Genomic DNA, 21580 nt, shown 5'->3' on the forward strand with positions numbered 1-21580 from the left:
TTTTGAATTCTTGTTTCTTCCTTCTTTTCTGTTTGGTTGTTTCTTTGTTCCTTCTGGTCCATTCCCTTGATTTGAGTCCCAGTTTCCTTTCCATCACTATTGGTTTCCTGTGCATTTCCCTTCATTTCAATCAGTTTAGCCTCCATATGTTCCTCTAATTTGTGACTAAAATCAACCAATTCTGTGAGCATCCTGATCACCAGGGTTTTGAACTGTGCATCTTAAAGGCTGGTTATTTCTTGGTCACTTAGACTTATAGCCTCTGGGGCTTTGAGCTGTTCTTGAGTCATAATGTTTGGTCTCTTCGCACCTGTTATGTTTGAGGGGCGGAGCCTTAGGTGTTCACCAGGGCAGGGCGACCCAGTTGCTGGGTTGTGATGCTGTATGTGGGGGCGAGGTCAGAGAGGGGGAAAAATAGTGCTTTGCTCCGCTCTGCTCTCTCTCAGATTTCTGTCCCCTCTGCGGCTTCTCACAAGCAAATTGGGCCCCTCTGGTGCTGGTTCCCGGGTGTGTGGGCCTGTGTACTCTCCAGGACCCTGTGGGTCTCTCCAACGAACTCTCTGTGGGACTGGGAGCCTTTCCTGGCCCCTCAACCCTGAGAAAGTCTTTCCAGTTGGTGTTTTCAGGCTCTTAATCCCGTCACTGGAGTCCTAGCTTGAGTGGTCTGTCTCACTGTTCCCTCCTTCGCTTGGTTTATCTACGCACGAGTGTGAGACCGAAGTCAGCCAGCCGCCCTGCGCCCTCACTGGGTCCGCCCGTCACCACCCCACGCTTGGGATCCACCAACCACCTCCGTCTCTGCTCCTGGGTCGGTAGGACCGAATGGTCTTTCCAGCCCAACCCAGCTCCGCCGCTGCCTCCGTCCCTCTTACCGGTCTGGCTGAGTGGTTTGTTGTTGTCGGACTTCTGTGCAGTTCAATTTTCACTGTTTTGGCTGCGCTTTTGTTTCTAAAACTTTGCTGTCTTTAAATTTAGTTGTGGGAGGGGGCACAGTGTTTCCACCTATGCCTCCATCTTGGCCGGAAGTCTGAAAAGAATTTAAAAAATTTTTTTAAATGGAATGTCTGACTCCCCAAATCAGACATTATTACAATACATTTGGATATGCGATAACACTTCCAATATACCTTTTTGCATAGTCATATATCTAAATCACTGACTCTCTGAAGCTCTTAATTTTATAAGCCAAAATATAGTATATATAAGTGATTAACATCTTGAAACTCTAAAACTACAGAGGACTTTGTTATAAAAGTATTCTTGCACTTGCCATGTGATCTAAGAATTCTCCTCTCAGGTATTTACCTATAGAGAAATGAAGGCTGATGGCCACGCAAGAGTTGAAATGAGTATTTATTTTAGTTTTATTCATAGTGGCCCCAAACTGGAAACAATCTAAATATTCAAAGAATGTAAATAGAACACTGCTCACAAATTAGAAGGAATACATTGGAAATACACAGAACAGCATGGATGATTTTTAAAATATGCTGAGCAAAAGAAGTTAGGCAAAAAAGAATCTATGTTAAACTCTTTAAAAGGCAGCCAACTAATGTGTAGGGATAGAAATTACAGATGTGGAGAGACTTCTGCCTAGATGGAGGCATAGGTGGAAACACTGTGCCTTCTCCCACAACCAAGTTTGCATACAACTAAGGTTTGGAGAACAAAGTCACAGCTAAAGAACAGAAAATTGAATTATACGGAAGTCCGACAACAATGAACCGTTCAACCGGGACGGTAAGAGGGGCGGAGCCAGCAGCAGAGCAAGGTCGGGCAGGAGGGATCCCCCGACCTAAGCGCACAAGTGGCCCGGACCCAGTCAGGGTATGGGGCAGACTGACCGCGGTCGCACATTCGCTCACAGTGAGACAGACCACGCAGGCCCCAGGGGGCAAGGGCTGATGGCGGTGGTGCACTCGTGTGCAGTGGGACAAAACCCGAGGGCCCAGGTGACAGTGGCAGCTGCTGCACCTGTGGGGGCTGCGGCGGGAGGCGGCAGACGGGATGCCATTGCTCCTCGCTGACCCCGCCCCCACATACAGCATCACAACCCAGCAACTTAGTTGCCCTGCTCTGGTGAACACCTAGGGCTCCGATCCTGCTATGGAACAGGCACGAACAGCCCAAAAGATGGTGCAAGAAGAACTCAAAGTCCCAGAGCCAATAACTCTAAGCGACCAAGAGATTGCCAGCCTCTCAGAAGCACAGTTCAAGACACTGTTTATCAGGATGCTCACAGAACTAGTTGATTATAGTCACAAATTAGAGGAACATATGAAGGCTAAACTAATTGAAATGAAGGGAGATGTCCAGGAAACCAATAGTGATGGAAAGGAAACTGGGACTCCAGTCAATGGAATGGCCCAGAAGGAAGAACAAAACATCCAACCAGAAAGGAATGAAGAAATGAGAATTCAAAAAAATGAGGAGAGGCTTAGGAACCTCCAGGACATCTTTAAACGTTCCAACATCCGGATTATAGGGGTACCAGAAGGGGGAAAGAAACAGCCACGAGTGGAAAACGTATTTGAACAAATAATAAAGGAGAACTTTCCCAGTCTGGCAAAGGAAATAGACTTCCAGGAAATCCAGGAAGCTCAGAGAGTCCCAAAGAAGTTGGACCCAAGAAGGAACACACCAAGGCACTTCATAATTACATTAGCCAAGATGAAAATGAAGGAGAGAATCCTAGAAGCAGCAAGAGATAAGAGGACAGTCACCTACAAAGGAGTGCCCATCAGACTGTCAGTGGATTTCTCAAAAGAGACCTTACAGGCAAGAAGGGGCTGGAAAGAAGTATTCCAAGTCATGAAATCCAAAGACCTACAGCCAAGATTGCTTTATCCAGCAAAACTTTCATTTAGAATGGTAGGACAGATAAAGTGCTTCTCAGATAAGGTCAAATTCAAGGAGTTCATCATCACCAAGCCCTTATTATATGAAATGCTAAAGAGATTTATGTAAGAAAAAGAAGATGAAAAATGTTAACAGTGTAAGGACAGCAAACTCACATTTACTAGCAACCACACGTAAAACAAAAGCAAACCAAGAGGACAGCTAGATCAGGAGTGGAACCATAGAAATGAAGAACACATGGAGGGTTAGCAACAGGGGAGTGGGAGGGGGAGAAGGGGGTAGAAGTTTCAGAAAATAGCATAGAGGGTAGGTAGAAAATAGATAGGGGGAGGGCAAGAATAGTGGGGGAAATATAGAATCGAAAGAACTTGAGACACGTGGTTATAAACTAAGGGAGAGAATTGTGGGGGAGGGAGTGTGAGGGTGGAGGGGAATGAAGGGGGGAATAGAACAACTGTAATGGTATAATCAATAAAATATTTTTTAAAAAAAGAAATTACAGATGTGATTGCCTAAGGTAGAAGTTGAGTAAGCAGCATTGTATGCAAAGGGTCATATGGAAACTTTGTGGAATAATGTAAATGTTCTGTATCTTGATTAGTATGTTAGTGACAAAGATATGTAAATAACTGGTAAAACTTGTCCAACTGCACTTTTACAATGTGTTCATTTTATCATATATGAATTATACCTCCAAAGATTGACTTAAAAAACTCCAGTAAGTGGTTTTAACAAATAACCTAGGAATATTGGGTGAAACTTGACATGCAAAAATAATACATAAACATATACATATGATATATAAATATGTAAAACATATAACAAATATGAGCAACGTGGATTCTGATTCTTTCCTAAAATGCAGAGTTCTTTTCAACCTTTTGCTTTCTTAATGTATGAAATGAGGTCAGGTTAGAAATTCTGTATATCTATCTATACAAAGGAAGAAGTTAATACATTTAAATGTTAGTTTTTTAAAAAATGATTTAAAAAATTTTTCCCCCCAGAAATCTTCCTGCCAAATCTGTGGAAGAAGCTTTACGTCACCGACAAGAATATGATGAGATGGTGGCTGAGGCTAAAAAACGAGGTATAAAATTTAACTCCAGTTGATAAATTTAATTTACTGATTACAACAGGTTAATTTGAACAGGAAGGTGGATGGTGAAATTGACAAAATCTGTCTTTATGATGATGGTGATTTATTTTTACAACTATGTTTATTCTTTAGGAGAAATAAAATGTCATACTAGGATCATAGTTTTTCTGCAAGTACTTACCAAACTAATAGGGAGGAGAAAGGCAGCACACTATGTCAGAGGTCTTGCAATTACAGTCATAAACCGTGGACTATTATTATCTTATAAATGAAGATACTTCTCATGATTTTTGATAGATTACAATTTAATAATTTTAACCCTTTAAGATAACTTTCTATATGGCTGTGAGAATGTAGTTTGGTATTAAAATATGCTTTTGTGACTTAATGGAGTCCCTAGAGTCCCAGAGTGTCACATAAATGTGTACTGTCACATGTGTAAGTGTGTGTGTGTGTGTGTGTGCTTTTCAACATATGCTATTTAAACAACTGATAATTTTTTCTTGACTAAAGTGAATGGAATATTATAATGGTATACAGGTCTGTTTTGTGGCACTGTTTTGGAAATGAAGTTAAATATTTAATGTTGTAGTAAACCTATAAGGCCAATTATCTCTTTCTAAAAGGCCTAATTATTTAAACATTAGTTGAGTTTATTTTTCTATACAGATTTTGGAATGTTTCTAACATATCCAACACATTTTAATTGACTCTCAGCACTGACTTTACTATTTAATAAATATTTAAGTTCATTATTGAGCCCTGGCGGGGTGGCTTAGTTGGTTGAAGCATTGTCTGGTGCACCAAAAGCTTGTGGGTTTGATTCCCAGTCAGGGCACATAGCTAGGTTGCAGATTTGATCCCTGGTCAAGGTGCCTACAGGAGGCAACCAGTCAATGTTTCTCTCTCACATCGATATTTCCATCTCTCTCTCCCCCTCCCTTACTCTCTCTCTAAATCAATAGACATGTCTTGGATAAGGATTAAAAAAAAAAGATAGTTGCCCTGGCTGGTGTAGCTCAGTGGATTGATCACGGGCCTGCGAACCACACAATTGCGGTTCGATTCCCAGTCAGGGCACATGCCTGGGTTGCAGGCCAGTTCCCAGGAGAGGATGAACAAGAGGCAACCATACATTGATATTTCTTTCCCTCTCTCCTTACCTTCCCCTCTAAAGATAAATGGATAAAATCTTTAAAAACAATAGATAGTTACTGATAAGTAGATAATCCTGAGAACATGATGTGAAAGAAATAGCATTGAGTTGGGAAATCAGAAGGTCACATGGTTAATCCTGTTTGACACTACTTGAATGTGGCACTCTAAATAGACCCAATGTTAGTATCCTCATCTGTCAAGTGTGTGGGACACACTAGATGCAGGCTTTCAAGTCCTCTGTCAACACTTCCTTTTAAAATCGTGGAACCCTCTCCAAGGAAATCTCACTCAAATCTGAATATATAAAACAAATTTTAAAAAGTGTAGTTTCCTACTTGGCCTCCTGCTTGCCCCTTAAGACAATTCCTAAGACATATGTGAAACAGAAAACACTTTAACTACCTAATCTCTGAAGCCCTCACTGGTTAGTTCTAAAATTATATATAATTATATAGCTATGTATATAAAGCTATGTGTGTATAGTTAATGTATATATATTTCATTTCTCTATTTTTGAGGCATCTCTTCTGAAATTGTGACTTCTGATTTTTAGAAGTATATTGAGGGTTTTTTAAATTTTAATTAGTAAAGTGAAACATACTTTGTTTTTAATGTCATGTGGTTTTATGTGAGGAAGTTCATAGAACCTTGGTTTGAAAAAAGAATATTTGTTAGTTGCTCACAGATGTTTATTTTTTTACACAGTTAATTTATGACAAATTTCAGTTCATTGATTAAGTATAAATAGAATATATGATACTATAATCTTCTTAAATGATTTTTCTGGTCTTTATTCCATTTTGTAGTATAGGAGGTTTATTTTAAAAGTATGTAAATCAGCCCTGGCTGTTATGGCTCAGTGGGTTGAGTGCTGGCCTGCAAACTGAAAGACTGCTGGTTTGATTCCCAGTCAAGGCACATGCCTGGGTTGCAGGCCAGGTTCCTAGTTGGGGGTAAGTGAGAGGCAACTGTTTCTCTCACACACCATATTTCTTTCTGTTCTTTTCCCCTCTCTCTAAAAATAAATAAATAAAATCTTTAAATAAAATGTAAAGATTAACAATAAAATTTTGTTAATCAAATTCATTTTCTTTCTCTTTTAACCTCCTTTCCCTCTTCCCTGCTTTTCCCTTTTTTCTTCTCTCTTCCTTTTTTCCTTCCTTCCTTCCTATTATCAGAATACTTTTTTTGAGAAAGCCTCTTTTCTGTAGGCTTAGATAGAAGGAGAAGGGGGTTTTGATCTAGCTCTTTTGTATTGAAATAACTCTTACTTGTTTAAAACAGAAATTAAAGAAGCATACAAAAGGAAAAAAATAATGAAAGAACGATTTAAACAGGAAGAAAATATTGCAAATGCAATGGTAATTTGGATCAATGAAATACTGCCCAATTGGGAAGTAATGTAAGTAAGCAGACTTTTCCTGAATTCAGTGTTTCTCCAAAGAGCTCATGTTTCCAATTCTCTATTTTTATTACTTCCACCATGAATCTTATGCTTTGGCTAAATTATACTGTTAACCAATGTTTGAAAATTTCATACTTATATATGTGTCCTTGGTTTTATAAATCCCTCAATTTCTAATACCTGCTTTCCTTACTGACCATCCTCTATGCCTGTCAGAATCTTACTTATCCTTTGAGTCCCATTTGAAATGCTAGTTGATCCATGAAACTTTACTTTTTCCTTAGTTACCATATTTTCTTACTTCTAATATACCATCTGTTGCAAAATATACTGTTGATGTCATAGTGGGTTTTTGCAAAGAAAATATTAAAGTATGTACATTTATTATAAGATGCATTTATTAAATGTTAAATACGAAAGTGATTTTTAATTTTCTTTCTCTCACAATCAAAAGAATGTGGTATACATATTATTTATATATGTATAATATATATACAATAAAATATATGATGTTTCCCTTCTGTAATGTTCCATTGTACTTTGAGACTAATATACTTCGTTACTTTGTCTCTTATTTTTTATAATATTTTTGTACATGACTTATCTTCCCTCTAGTCTGGAGGGTAAGAGCTGTCTTCTGCTATGCCTAGTATAAGAAATGCATTTGGAATTTGTTGAGTATTGGACATTGTGACTGATACTATATTAGGCTCTACATAAGTAATCACACTTAATCACATTCTTACAACCTTTACTTCCATTTATTTTATAGGGAAGCTCAAGGTCAGACAGGTTAAGTGATTTGCCCAAGGTTATACAATTAATGAGTGATTAAACCAGATTTGAACTCAGATCTATCTGATTCTGAAGCCCATACTCTATATGCAGACTACGCTGCCTCTCAAAGACTAGGGCCTTACCCACATTGAATACTTTGTTATTTTCTTTTGGATACTAAATACACAACAAATTTTTGTTCCTTTTATCCTGTTTTGTTTTTCATAATTATCCATATATTTCTAGTTCTTTTATTAGTATAAATGGCAATTATAGAAGGCAGTTCCCTTTAAATTACTGTCATTTCTCTTTAGGGTACAGTGCTATACTTTTGGGCCATTTTTTCTTTTCTCCTGGCCTGCAAGCATGAACACAATGGAAAGAATGCATCATGTACTTAACTTTCTGTGTTTTTAAAAACCATTCAATCATTTGGCCATAGACTAGGTAAACCATCATGCAACTAGTATTTTTGGTATAAAAAGTAACTTTCTCCTTTTTTCTCCCCTTTTAATTCTAGGCGTAGTACGAGAAGAGTTCGAGAATTGTGGTGGCAGGGATTGCCCCCTAGTGTTCGTGGGAAAGTTTGGAGTCTAGCTGTAGGAAATGAACTAAATATCACTCCTGGTTTGTATTCTATATTCAGTTACTCCCACACATACAAATAGCCATCTCCAGAGTTACAAAGTAGACTAGTAGATTGGCCATTTTAAAAGGCATTACCATGTATGTATAATGTCATTTTTAGAGCATGCTTCATTTCCCATCTCCCTCTAAAAACTGGTTATGATTTAGTAAGTTTACTATACTTCATATTATCAAAATAAGATTTGTGGGTTTTCCTTTAGTTTACAACCATCAATAGTATTTCTGACATACAAATACCTTAACCATAGGTAACTGCAAAAACCTCTGGGATTTTACATAATAGTGGATATATATAGAAAAATAAATAGTCTTAATTGTGAAAAGGTTTCCCCTTTGTTTAAAAAACCACAAATATGGGACTTCCGCCAAGATGGAGGCATAGGTGGAAACACTGTGCCTTCTCCCACAACCAAGTTTGAATACAACTAAGGTTTGGAGAACAAAGTCACAGCTAAAGAACAGAAAATTGAATTATACGGAAGTCCGACAACAATGAACCGTTCAACCGGGACGGTAAGAGGGGCGGAGCCAGCAGCAGAGCAAGGTCGGGCAGGAGGGATCCCCCGACCTAAGCGCACAAGTGGCCCGGACCCAATCAGGGTATGGGGCAGACTGACCGCGGTCGCACATTCGCTCACAGTGAGACAGACCACGCAGGCCCCAGGGGGCAAGGGCTGATGGCGGTGGTGCACTCGTGTGCAGTGGGACAAAACCCGAGGGCCCAGGTGACAGTGGCAGCTGCTGCACCTGTGGGGGCTGCGGCGGGAGGCGGCAGACGGGATGCCATTGCTCCTCGCTGACCCCGCCCCCACATACAGCATCACAACCCAGCAACTTAGTTGCCCTGCTCTGGTGAACACCTAGGGCTCCGATCCTGCTATGGAACAGGCACGAACAGCCCAAAAGATGGTGCAAGAAGAACTCAAAGTCCCAGAGCCAATAACTCTAAGCGACCAAGAGATTGCCAGCCTCTCAGAAGCACAGTTCAAGACACTGTTTATCAGGATGCTCACAGAACTAGTTGATTATAGTCACAAATTAGAGGAACATATAAAGGCAAAACTAATTGAAATGAAGGGAGATGTCCAGGAAACCAATAGTGATGGAAAGGAAACTGGGACTCCAGTCAATGGAATGGCCCAGAAGGAAGAACAAAACATCCAACCAGAAAGGAATGAAGAAATGAGAATTCAAAAAAATGAGGAGAGGCTTAGGAACCTCCAGGACATCTTTAAACGTTCCAACATCCGGATTATAGGGGTACCAGAAGGGGGAAAGAAAGAGCCACGAGTGGAAAACGTATTTGAACAAATAATAAAGGAGAACTTTCCCAGTCTGGCAAAGGAAATAGACTTCCAGGAAATCCAGGAAGCTCAGAGAGTCCCAAAGAAGTTGGACCCAAGAAGGAACACACCAAGGCACATCATAATTACATTAGCCAAGATGAAAATGAAGGAGAGAATCCTAGAAGCAGCAAGAGATAAGAGGACAGTCACCTACAAAGGAGTGCCCATCAGACTGTCAGTGGATTTCTCAAAAGAGACCTTACAGGCAAGAAGGGGCTGGAAAGAAGTATTCCAAGTCATGAAATCCAAAGACCTACAGCCAAGATTGCTTTATCCAGCAAAACTTTCATTTAGAATGGTAGGACAGATAAAGTGCTTCTCAGATAAGGTCAAATTCAAGGAGTTCATCATCACCAAGCCCTTATTATATGAAATGCTAAAGAGATTTATGTAAGAAAAAGAAGATGAAAAATGTTAACAGTGTAAGGACAGCAAACTCACATTTACTAGCAACCACACGTAAAACAAAAGCAAACCAAGAGGACAGCTAGATCAGGAGTGGAACCATAGAAATGAAGAACACATGGAGGGTTAGCAACAGGGGAGTGGGAGGGGGAGAAGGGGGTAGAAGTTTCAGAAAATAGCATAGAGGGTAGGTAGAAAATAGATAGGGGGGAGGGCAAGAATAGTGGGGGAAATAAAGAATCGAAAGAACTTGAGACACATGGTTATAAACTAAGGGAGAGAATTTTGGGGGAGGGAGTGTGCGGGTGGAGGGGAATGAAGGGGGGAATAGAACAACTGTAATGGTATAATCAATAAAATATATTTAAAAAATAAAAAAACAAATATTTGGGGAAGGCTAGAAATTTCTTTCTCTACATTTCTACTCAAAGCAGTCCTTTCGGTTCTTTCTTGTTTGAAAATTTTAAAGCTTAAAAAAACAAAAGATTCTCAAGGAATTGCACTGGCTGGCGTAACTCAGTGGATTGAGCACAGGTCTGCGAACCAGAGGATCGCGGATCAATTCCCAGTCAGGGCACATGCCTGGGTTGCAGGCCAGTTCCCTGCAGGCCACCTCCCAGCAGGGGATGCTCGAAAGGCAACCATACATTGATGTTTCTCTCCCTCTCTCCTTCCCCTCTAAAGATAAGTAAATAAATAAAATCTTTAAAAAAAAGATTCTCAAGGAATTATTTTTTAACTTAAAACTTAAAGGACAGGAGTAAAATGTATAGTTGTTTTGATGAAGTTAAAAAAATTAAATCAAATGTAACACCAAATAGGGGAAGTGTAAGAGTCAATAACAAAAGGTGCTGACTAGGTCTGAATGGTAATGGTAATGCTAGACCACAGCACCATGGAAGGATTTAGGGAAAGTGGGTGTCGGACACACAGTATATACAGATGATGAATTATAGATTTGTGTATCTGAAACCTAGTTAATTTTATTAACCATTGTTACCCCAATGAATTCAATTAAAAAAGAAAGAAACTTCAATTGAGCAAATGTGTTGAAAAACTCATCGCTTACACTTTTTTCTCTTTTGCGGCTCTAGAAAAGGTGTCATGTCAGAAATCCTGATAACGTAGATAGTGAAATATTGTCTAAGTTGGCATTAACCTTTTGTGATACTGTACTCAAATGTTTTTTTTTAAGCTTGAAATAACTGGGCTATTTATTTTCAAAGTAATTTTGGGATTTCTCTAAAAAGAAAACAATTATGTATTCAGGAATGGAATGAGTAACTTGTTCTCTTTTTCATTAGTGGTGGAAAGGAAGCTAAGTTTTGATCAAAGTGAATTTACTTTTGATAACCTTGTTTACTTTCAATGACTATAATAGTCTGACTCCTTACCCATTGTATTTGCTTTATTATGAAATTTATAACCATTATGGAATAGTAATTAAGAATAAGGGTTCTAATGTCAGTCAAATGTGGTTCAAATCTTTGTTCTACAATCTATTAGATTTGTGACCTTGGGCAAATTACTTACATCTAGAAGTCTTAAGTTTTCTTCATTTCTAAAATAGGGGTAAGATCGTTCACTATCTCAAAAAATTGTTCTAGCTTTTTTTTGTGATGAGTGTAAGATTAGAGTGAAAGTGAAATCTGCTGAGAGTATGTACAATGTCATTATTCACAAAAAATCAGAAAGTGAAATATATACTGATCTCAGAGTATTTTCTCTTTCTAAGATACATCTTTAAGTCTGTTTCAACCTCTCTATTTGGAGATTCAAAATAAAATAACATGCAGAGTCAAGCAAGGAGTTGAACTGAGATGCAGGTCTTCTTGTTATAGATAAGCATTGTAAATCTTCCCTGGTGAGACGTCCTTTGATGTTCTGAAAAGCATGACCACATTTTTACTGTTGGATCAATTTTGTAGGTCCCAGAGGTGATGGATTTGTTTGCTGGGCCTTTCTTCTTCCAAGACAGTTTTAAATTTGAGTACAATAGTGAAACTAGACTTGGTGTGGAGGCAGTTGGAAATAAAAAGTGTGAACTTCAATTTGGTTTCTGATAACAGCAAAAATTTTATATCTACATTTAAAACTTATATCCAGCTCTTACACTAAATGGAATGAGGCATAAATAATAAAAATTTTGAGTTTGACTTTTTAAATTTCTTCCTTCCAAACTATTAGTAATAATGAGAAGTGAACAGAAGGGAGACAAGATCAGAATAATAAGAATCTATTTGAAATGCATCTAGCAAGTTATTTTATAATGGTACAATTCTTGGCAGTGTAAGAATACTTATGGTATAGTCATATATTGGAATATTGTGCAGTTGTTAAATAAAGCACTCTTATTTTACTAGTCTGGAACAACTTCCAATATAATAAAGCAAGTTGCAGATCAGTGCTATAATAAATATGGTGTGACTTTGTTTTTTGTGTTTTTTTTTTAAATGAAGATACATATATATGTGCTTATATGTGCATATTCTCATCTTTACTGCTTGGTAAGCATAGTTGTATCTGAAGAAAGTTAATTTATTTTTCATTCTATAGTGTTTTGTACTGTTTGAATTTTTTAAATCCTGTGTCTTTATTACCTTTATAAATTTTTTTAAAAACCTCCTTTGTCTGTATTATCTTTAAAAACACATAAATGTTTTAACAAGATTAATTGAGGCAAAATTTCTTGGTATTTGGGGCAATATATAATTGTTGGTATGTGGGCAAGAAATATTTTTTAGTATTCCTCTGTCATTGAAATTTGCTATGAAGTTTTTGTATAATTTAAAATATATGTAATGGTTAGTTAGAAAATAAAGAATTAAAATTTGAGAGCTGAGAAAAAATAGTTTTTCTGTTCTTGAAGGTTTAATGAGATCCTACATATGAAAATGTAAAGTGTGGTTTCAAAAAGTGGTTGGACACTTAAAGTGGAAAAGCTGGGGTAGAGGTTTTTGTGTGACCCTTCTATCAAAGTTTACGTAGCTTTAGATAGCAGTACCATAATGAAACCAGTGTCAAGGGATAAGGAAGCACAAATTAGCATTTATTAAGGGCAAATAAGGTGTTGGGAGCTTTACGTAAATGATCTTGTTTAATCATCAGTAACCGATGAGTAGGTATTATTTTTCTTCAGTTTACAGATGAAGAAAGCCAAGTTCCAGAGTTACAAAGTAACTTTCTTAAGTCCCACAGGTAGTAAGTGACAAAGCTGGAATTTGAATCTAAGTCTGACTCCGAAAACCATGCTTCTGCTATTCCACAAAGATAGTTCTTTAGCAGAAGCATCTCTGCCTGACTCATACATATATTCTATATTGTAGCTGTAATGAATGACTGCTCTGGAGTATTTTCATTTGCTGTCTTCGTGGTTGTGTAATAAGTAGTTTGGTAGAATCAAGTACTTCAATTTGCTGGATTTTTTAATGCCAACTATATAAGGGAGACCTGACCTATGTGAGATTTTTAAAAAATTATTATTATTATTGTTCAAGTACAGTTTTCTGTCGTTTACTCCCATCCCAGCCCACCCCCCCCAGTGCTCCTCACCTCCCTCCCATTTCCACCCCCCTTAGTTGTTGTCCATGTGTTCTTTATAGTAGTTCCTGTAAATCCTTCCCCTTTTTTAAGAATAAAAATAAAAATATGTGAATATATTCCTATTTATGAATTTTTGTTCTTTTTGTCCCCAGAACTTTATGAAATCTTCCTATCAAGAGCAAAAGAACGGTGGAAAAGCTTCAGTGAAACAAGTTCAGAGAATGATACAGAAGGTATGATTATTATTATTATTTCAATGAAAGAGTAAATTTTTTGAGGCCCCAGGGCCATGGGTTCAGGTGGAAGACCACCCTGTGGCCCCAGGAAGTGGTAGAGGAGCTTTATTTAATCTTCTCGGGGCACTGCTTGCATCAGTTGACCTTGCAGAGGGTGCAGGTGGGTGTATATGCAGCAGATTGTCTTGGTTTTTTGTGTTTTTTTAAATTTTTATTTATTTATTTTTTATTTAATTCTTATTCAAGTACCGTTTTCTGTTTTATATTCCCTGCCCTGCCTGTCTTGTTACAGTGGTATGTTTGGGCGAGCTGGGGTGATGATGCTGCCCTGCAGACAAAGCACCAAGTGCAGGGCGGACTGTTTCTGACTGTTGTAGTCTGAGAGAGTGCGGCCATCCTGCAGCTGTTTGCCCACAAAAATCAGACACTGCTGATCAGGCAGGGTGCCCTCCTTGTCTTGGATTCTTGCTTTGACATTCTCACTGGTGTCACTGGGCTTGACCTCAAGGGTGATAGTGTTGCCAGTCAGGGTCTTCGAAGAGATCTGCATCTCTTATCTCCTGAGAAGGCTGCTCTGCCACTGTGCTGAAGAGAAAGGGTGTGGTTATTTTTTGTTAACAAAAATTTCTAGCCCTGGCTGGTGTAGCTCAGTGGATTGAGCGCGGGCCTGTGAACCAAAGGATAGAGGTTCGATTCCCAGTCAGGGCACATGCCTGGGTTGCAGGCCATTTCCCAGCAGGGGATTCATGAGAGGCAACCGTACACTGATATTTCTCTCCCTCTCTCCTTCCCTTCCCCTCTAGCGATAAATAAATAAAATCTTTTAAAAAAATTTCTAGATGAAAATTCAGTCACTGAAGATACAGTGTGATTTTTTTTTGTACTGTGTGGCAGGAACTATAGTAATTGATTCATGTATATTATCTTCTTTAATGTTAATAATCATTTAAGTAGGTGGTATTGTCTTGGATGGTATAAGAGGAAACTCAAAAGAGTTAACTTCTAAGTAATGAAGCCATGATGTAAACCCAGGTTGTTGGACTCCAGAGCCCAGGATTTAATCACACAGTGAGACTAATTGTGTGAAGTGTTTTTAGGCTAATTTTTAACTTGCAGATGGATGATGTTCATGTCAAGCTTGAAACCTCCTGTACCTCCTCTTCACTGACTTTTACTCACTCTCTAACATATTGTTTATAATTCTTATCATGCCTCATCTTTGTTCATTTAATTCACTCTTACACCCTTCCCTCCACTTTCATCAATTTTTTCCTAATCATTTTGGAGAATATCATTTTTCTGTTATCATGGCTAATTAAATTTAGTTACATTTATTCAAACATCTCTTGTCTTTCCGTAATGAGAAACCATTTGTCTGCCAGTCACTTTTCTTTCTATATTAACTTGGTAGAAAGCAAGCCCTCTCTTGCCTATAAGTAAAACTCTATAAAATGAACATGACTTAGGATAGAGAAATGGTGCATATCTTACAGTGGATTTCTTTGAGTATGTAAACAACTCTTACATTTCTTGAATACTCTTTCACTCTTTTTTCTGTTTTTAAAAAGTGAACAGTACACCTAACACTAATACAGAATCATATTGAATGTAAACCGTAATTGAAAAACAAAAGATAAAAAAATGAGCAGTGGGGGGAGAGATAGACTAAGTAAGGTTAGAGAGAAGACTTGATTTTAAGAAGGGTTCATTTAAGTATCATCCTGAGACCTGTTAGCTATATCAGCTTTTTGTGGGAAACTAAAGGTGCAGGATGTAGGTGTTTCATCATTCTTTTTACACTCATTTTATGAAGTATTAAAAGTAGAAGAATTAAAAATTTAAGCATTTGCTTCTGAGATATTTTGTCATGGTTAAGTGGTAAAAGTTGTACTTCAGTAAAAATTAATTGAATGTAAACAAAGAATTGTTCTACTGAGAAGCAATGTTTTATTTAAATTTCTGATTTCCTATTTCCTGGTGTTTATAATTTTCAGTTGTCATTAAAGTTTTTTGTCTGTTATCTTGTCAAATATTACTTGTACCCCATCTCTTTTCTCCTTCTGAGACTTCAATTAAATGTCAGAACATTAAATGTCAGACTTGTGTCCCACAAGTCTGTTATACCTAAAAAACAATTTTTTTCTTTTAGATTATTTTTACTGACCTATGTAATTAAGTTCACTAATCTTCTCTTTTCCTATATCTAGTCTATTAAATCTATTCAATGAGTCTTTATTTATTTATTTATTTTTCTAGATTTAATTTATTTATCTTTAGAGGGGAAGGGAAGAAGAGAAATATCAATGTGTGGTTGCCTCTCATGTGTCTCCTACTAGGAGCTGGCCTACAACCCAGGCATGTGCCCTGACTGGGAATCGAACTGTGATCCTCTAGTTCGTAGGCCCACGCTCAATCCACTGAGCTACACCAGCGAGGGCCGTCAATGAGTCTTTAAATACAGATACTATACTTAGTAATTCTGGAATGTTCACTTCTTTTTTTTGTAGATTCTGTTTGTGTTGAAATTCTTTATCCTTCCATTTCATATATGGCTTTCCATCTTTTTCTCTATTTTCTTTAATATGTAACAATTAATGTTCTTGTTTGTTAATTCCAATACTGGATCATCTGCAGGTCTGCTTCTATTGGCTTGTTTCCCCCTTAATATAAGTTATATTTTCCTGCTTCTTTCCATAACTTAAAATTTTAAATTGTATGTCAGTCACCTATAAAAAGAATATATAAACTAAAGCTGATGTGTCTCCTATAGGGGGAGAAACATCTGTTCTTTTTCTTGTTAGGCAGTTGGGCCAAGGTTGCAGCTTTAGATAGACTTAGTTCATCATACTGGGAAGAACTGGCCTATTTTGATTTTAGGCTCCTCCCTCTTTGAGATCCTCACCAAGGACCATGTGATTCTGGGTGATTTCAATTTGCCTTTTTAGCCCAACTTTCTAACACTGTATGTTAGGTTAGCATTCAGCAAAAGTTCATAGAGGAAAACCATATACATTCAGGCTTTATCACATCAGTCTTTGTCTCTGAAAGTCCCTTCTGGTTTCTTTTTTCCCCAAGCAACATACCTTTTTGTCTATGGTTTACTCAATCCTGAACCCATGCCCAGACTTGTCAGATGGCCCTAGAGGGAAAAACGACCACTGGTATCCACTTGCCTAGGAAAGGCTCATCACTTTCCGGGATTTAAATTCTCTAGACCTCTCTGTGAACACAAGTTTGTTATACGTTTTTTAAAAATTGGGTATTTGCAATGTCTTTTTCCCCTGTTGTTATTTTGGGAGTAATCAGCTACCTAAAAAACATACCTACATTCTAAAATAACTGGAAGTAGAAATTCTTTACCATATAGTTTTCTGCTAAAATGTATAGATATTTTCTTCACAGAAGAGGGTCCAAGTCCCAGCAAATTCTATGTGGCATTTCTTTAAATTTCTTGATTGTTCAGCTTTTAACTTCCCATGAGTAACAAGTATGCTATGTGATCATTCTGTGTTTACCAGATGGAACTGGGGGATAGCCAAGTAATTATTTTAACTTTATTTACCTGGCAAAAACAGGTGTATCTGTTGCTGATCGGGAGGCCAGCCTGGAATTAATTAAGTTGGACATATCCCGTACCTTTCCATCTCTCTACATCTTTCAGAAGGTGAGGGGTTTTAATCAGTTTTTAACTTCTTTTCAAAAAATTCATGAACAAATTCTTTAAATTTGTAACTATTATTATTTAAAAGGCAAAACTATAAAAATTGGGGAACGAAATATAAAAATGTGAAACTTAAAAGAAAATTTTTAAGGAAAAATTTATTACTTTATTCCACTGTTGAATGTGTTGTCGATAACATAGCACATAATAATTTTAGGTACTTGATGAATTATTATTAAGATCAATTTCTTTGTTTTACTTTTTATCTATATTTGGATTGTAATAATTTTGCCTAATAAATTGTTAAAATATAAAGGAATTTGTCCCTAAACTTAAAAGTTTTCAGAATTACTACTGAAATAGGAAAAAAAGGGTTTTTTTGTATGCAAAGACTGTTAAGAAGTTTCATACAGGTATATGAAATGCTGCATAGGGAATATAACCAGTGATATACTAACAACTATGTATGGTGCCAGGTGGATGCTAGACTTATTGGGGGAAATTACTTTGCAAGTCACAAAAAAGTCTAACCACTATACTACATATATATACCAGAAACTAGTATAATATTTAATGTCAGCTATAATTGAAAAGAAAAAAACTCTTAAAACTTTCTTACACTTTATGAGAAGTGATTACATTTTATGTGTACTTTATATATGACTCAAATCTTTATATATGGAATTTCTCTATATTTTTTTATAGTTTAATGTATTAGTAAACTTATAGGAACAGCACAGAAGACAGACAACATTAAAAACATGTACCCGCACGTAGACAACTCAGTCAGAAAAGGAAAGGGAATGGATGGGATCTACTGTGTGATAAAAGTGCTATAAACACCACTGAGTTGCCATCAGTAAGAAATGTACTTGTTTTTAAAAAATCGAAATGCTGGCATTGTCTAGAAAAATTTAATAGGTTTATTTATATTGTTATAAAGTTGAACTGCTGAAACTTATTCACTGAAACATTTTGACTTGCATAATGTCCCCATATTTATATTTTTAAAAATTTACACACAAATGAAAATGGAAAAATCAACAATACCTGATTTCTGTCCCATATTTTCTACCTGGAATTATATACTTAGGTACCTTGTGACCCCACGGGAAAAAAATATCTGATGTTCAGAATTACCAATAACAGGAAGAAGAGAATTTTTTTTGAAAGAGTGAAATGTTTCCCATCAAAGTGGATTCCTTTTTTTCTTTTTGAAGATTTCACTTTGTCTCTTTTTAGAGAGGGGAAGGGAGGAAGAGAAATATCATGCGTTGATTCTCGTGCGCCCCCTACTGGGGACCTGGCCTGCAACCCAGGCATGTGCCTTGACTGGGAATCAAACTGTCGACCTTTGGTTTACAGGCTGGCACTCAGTCCACTGAGCCACACCAGCCAGGGCCATAGTGGATTCTTAAGCATGCTCTCCATTTATGTGGTGTGCTAGTTGGATGTCTTTTGGTATAACTGTTACAGATTTTGCTTGAATAGCACACAGGTTGGTGTCTTTAAAAAGGCCAACCGAATAGGCTTCATTTGCTGCCTGCAAAGCACCAGTAGTTGCACTTTGGAAGCACAGATCTGTTTTGAAGTCCTGAGCAATTTCTCATACCAAATGATGGAAGGGAAGTTTATGAATAAGAAATTCAGTGTACTGGGTGGGACTTCTGGCCAAGATGGAGGCAAAGGTAGACACACTTCACTTCCTTGCACAACTATAAGGAGTGTCACAGCTAACCTCCGATAAAAAAACAACCAGAACTGCCAGCAGATGGAACTGTATGGAAGTCCTACAACCAAAGATTTAAAGAAGAAATATTCATCTAGATTGGTAAGAGGGGCAGAGACAGGGAGCCAGGGCAGAGAGGATACAGTGTGGCGGTGGCAGCAGTGGTTGGTGGAACAGATGGTCCCACATCCAGGTACAGTGGATAAAAACCAGGAGGCACACCTGGGGATCAAGGATCCCAGCCCCAGTCTAGACTGCGCAGCCCAGTGTTACAGCACCAGGAAATAAAGCCTAACTTCAGACTGTAAAAACCAGTGGGATTGGGGCAGTGAAAGAAACTGCTGGTTTCTCAGGAGAGTCTGTCTAAAGGATATTCGAGGTCCTAGAACACATGCAAAACCACCCACTCTGGGATCCAGCACTAGGGCAGCAGCTAGAAAGGCACTAGTCACATATGGGAAATGACTGGGAATGGGGCAAGAGCTCTGCCAGTTGCATTGTCTCCTCTCCGACCCCTCCCACACTTAACAGCACCACAAAGTGGCAAAGTGGGTTGTCCCACCCTGGCCAGTACCTAAGGCTCTGCCCCTTGCAGTGTAACACTTGTGCCAAAACAGACTCAAAGCAGTTCTGCCTAATATGGAGAAACACAGGGAGGCAGCCAAACTGAGGAGACAAAGAAATATGGCCCAATGAAAGAGCAGATCAAAACTCCAGAAAAAGAACTAAGTGAAGTGGAGATAGCCAACCTATCAGATGCAGAGTTCAAAATACTGGCGATAGGATGCTCAGAGAATTCACTGAGTATGGCACATATCTAGGGAAGAAATGAAGACTACAGAAAAATCCACAGGGAACCAACAGTGAAGGGAAAGGTTCTGGGGTTCAAATCAATGATTTGGAACATAATGAAATAAACAGTCAAGAATGAATGAAGTACAGAATGAAGAAACAAGAATTCAAAAAAAACAAGAAGAGAATAAGAAGACTCTGGGACATCTCCAAACATACTAACATCTGAATCAGGGATTACAGAGGAGAGGAGGAAGAGCAAGAAATTTAAAACTTACTTGAAAAAATAATGAAAGAAAACTTGCTTAATTTGGTGAAGGAAATGGATGTACAGGTCCAGGAAGCACAGAGAGTCCCAAACCGAAGAGGGCCACACCCAGACACATCATAATTAATAAAATGCCAAGGTTTAAAGATAGAGAATCTTAAAAGCAGCAACAGAAAAGTGGAGAGTTACCTACAAAGGGGTTCCTATAAGACTATGAGCTGATTTCTCAAAAGAAGCTTTGCAGGCAAGAAGGGACTGGCAAGAAGTATTCAAAGTGATGAAAAGCAACAACCTACAATCTAGGTTACTGTATCTAGTAAAGCTATCATTTAGAAATGAAGGGGAGCTTTGCGCAGTGGCAGTATCGTAGCCAATGAGGTTTATCTGAGGCGCGATTATTGCTAATAGAAGTGAAGGGGAGATAGAGTGCTTCCCAGACAAGGTAAAGCTGAAGGAGTTCATTGTCACCAAGTCTTTATTATATGAAGTATTAAAGGGACTTATGTAAGAAAAAGAAGATAAAAAACTATGAATAGTAAAATGACAAACTTAAACTGTCAATAACTGAATCTAAAAAAACAAAAACCAACTAAGCAAACAAGTAGAATAGGAACAAAATCATAGAAATGGAGATCACATGGAGGATTTTCAGTGGGGAGGGTGAAGGGGGGAGAATGGGGAGAAAGATACAGGGATTAAAAAGCATAATTGATGGGTACACAATAGACAGGGGGTATTAAGAATAATATAGGAAGTGGAGAAGCCAAAGAACTTACTTATATGTAGAAAGTGGACAGGAACTAAGGAGGGTATTGCTGAAGAGAAGGGGGGAGTACCAGGAAGAGGGGAGCAAAAGGGAAAAAATTGGAACGATTGTAATAGCGTAATCAAGAAAATATACTTTAAAAATAAAGAATTTCAGGCCCTAGCTGGCGTGGCTCAGTGGCTTGAGTGCAGGCCTGCGAACCAGACAATCGAGGTTCGATTCCCAGTCAGGGCACATGCCTGGGTTGCAGGCCAGTTCCCGGCAGGGGCCAGTTCCCAGCAGGGGATGCAGGAGAAGCAACCATACACTGATGTTTCTCTTCCTCTCTCCTTTCCTTCCCCTCTAAAAAGATAAATAAATAAAATATTTAAAAAATAAAGAATTTCAGTGTACTGAGAATATCTAATTTCACCAAGTGCCCCAGTTCCAGGCCTGTAACAAGCTTTCTTCATTCCCTCCAGTAGGGGATGCATGCTTGCAAGTGGCTTTGGTAGCCATTTGTGGGCAGTCTGCTTTGTAGGAGTCGTAGTATGGTATGGAGACCTCTTTGCTTAGCCCCCTTCTCCTTGGCTGAAGCTTGAGGAGCTAGAAGAGGTGCTGGCATTAGAGAGCCAGGGTGGCTGGGAACACAATTGAATTTCTCTATCTTTACACTGATAAAGTGAGATTAAAATTTTTATTATTAGGAAACTTAATTTAGTGTAGCTTGATTTTTTCCCCTAAAATTGTGTTATATAGTATGCAACAATCTGTTTTCCTCATAATCTTATTGTAGTAAACCCAGAAGCCTTTAAAATTGTTCGTAAACTACATAGCTTGTATTCCTCAAGTGAGTGTGATGTTTTTGTTGTTGAGGATTAACTATATATATTTCATCAACTTTTTAGA

The 21580-nt window shown here is 38.0% G+C and overlaps 1 protein-coding gene and 1 pseudogene across 4 annotated transcripts in view; both read left to right on the forward strand.

Moving 5' to 3' along the window:
* The window catches only part of TBC1D12 (TBC1 domain family member 12), an 89789-nt gene that overhangs the window by 60467 nt on the left and 7742 nt on the right, over positions 1–21580 (forward strand). For all 4 annotated transcript variants that reach the window (XM_037047400.1, XM_037047401.1, XM_037047402.1 and 1 more), the window contains 5 exons: positions 3867–3949; positions 6401–6518; positions 7819–7925; positions 13393–13473; positions 17052–17140. In XM_037047400.1, coding sequence (XP_036903295.1) covers positions 3867–3949; positions 6401–6518; positions 7819–7925; positions 13393–13473; positions 17052–17140 — 478 coding nt within the window. The remainder of the gene's footprint in view (positions 1–3866; positions 3950–6400; positions 6519–7818; positions 7926–13392; positions 13474–17051; positions 17141–21580) is intronic.
* LOC118988034 (uncharacterized) lies at positions 20271–20456 on the forward strand (annotated as a pseudogene).

Source organism: Sturnira hondurensis, unplaced genomic scaffold (assembly GCF_014824575.4).
Source record: "Sturnira hondurensis isolate 20B ecotype Veracruz unplaced genomic scaffold, ASM1482457v3 Scaffold0005563, whole genome shotgun sequence".
NCBI lineage: Eukaryota > Metazoa > Chordata > Mammalia > Chiroptera > Phyllostomidae > Sturnira > Sturnira hondurensis.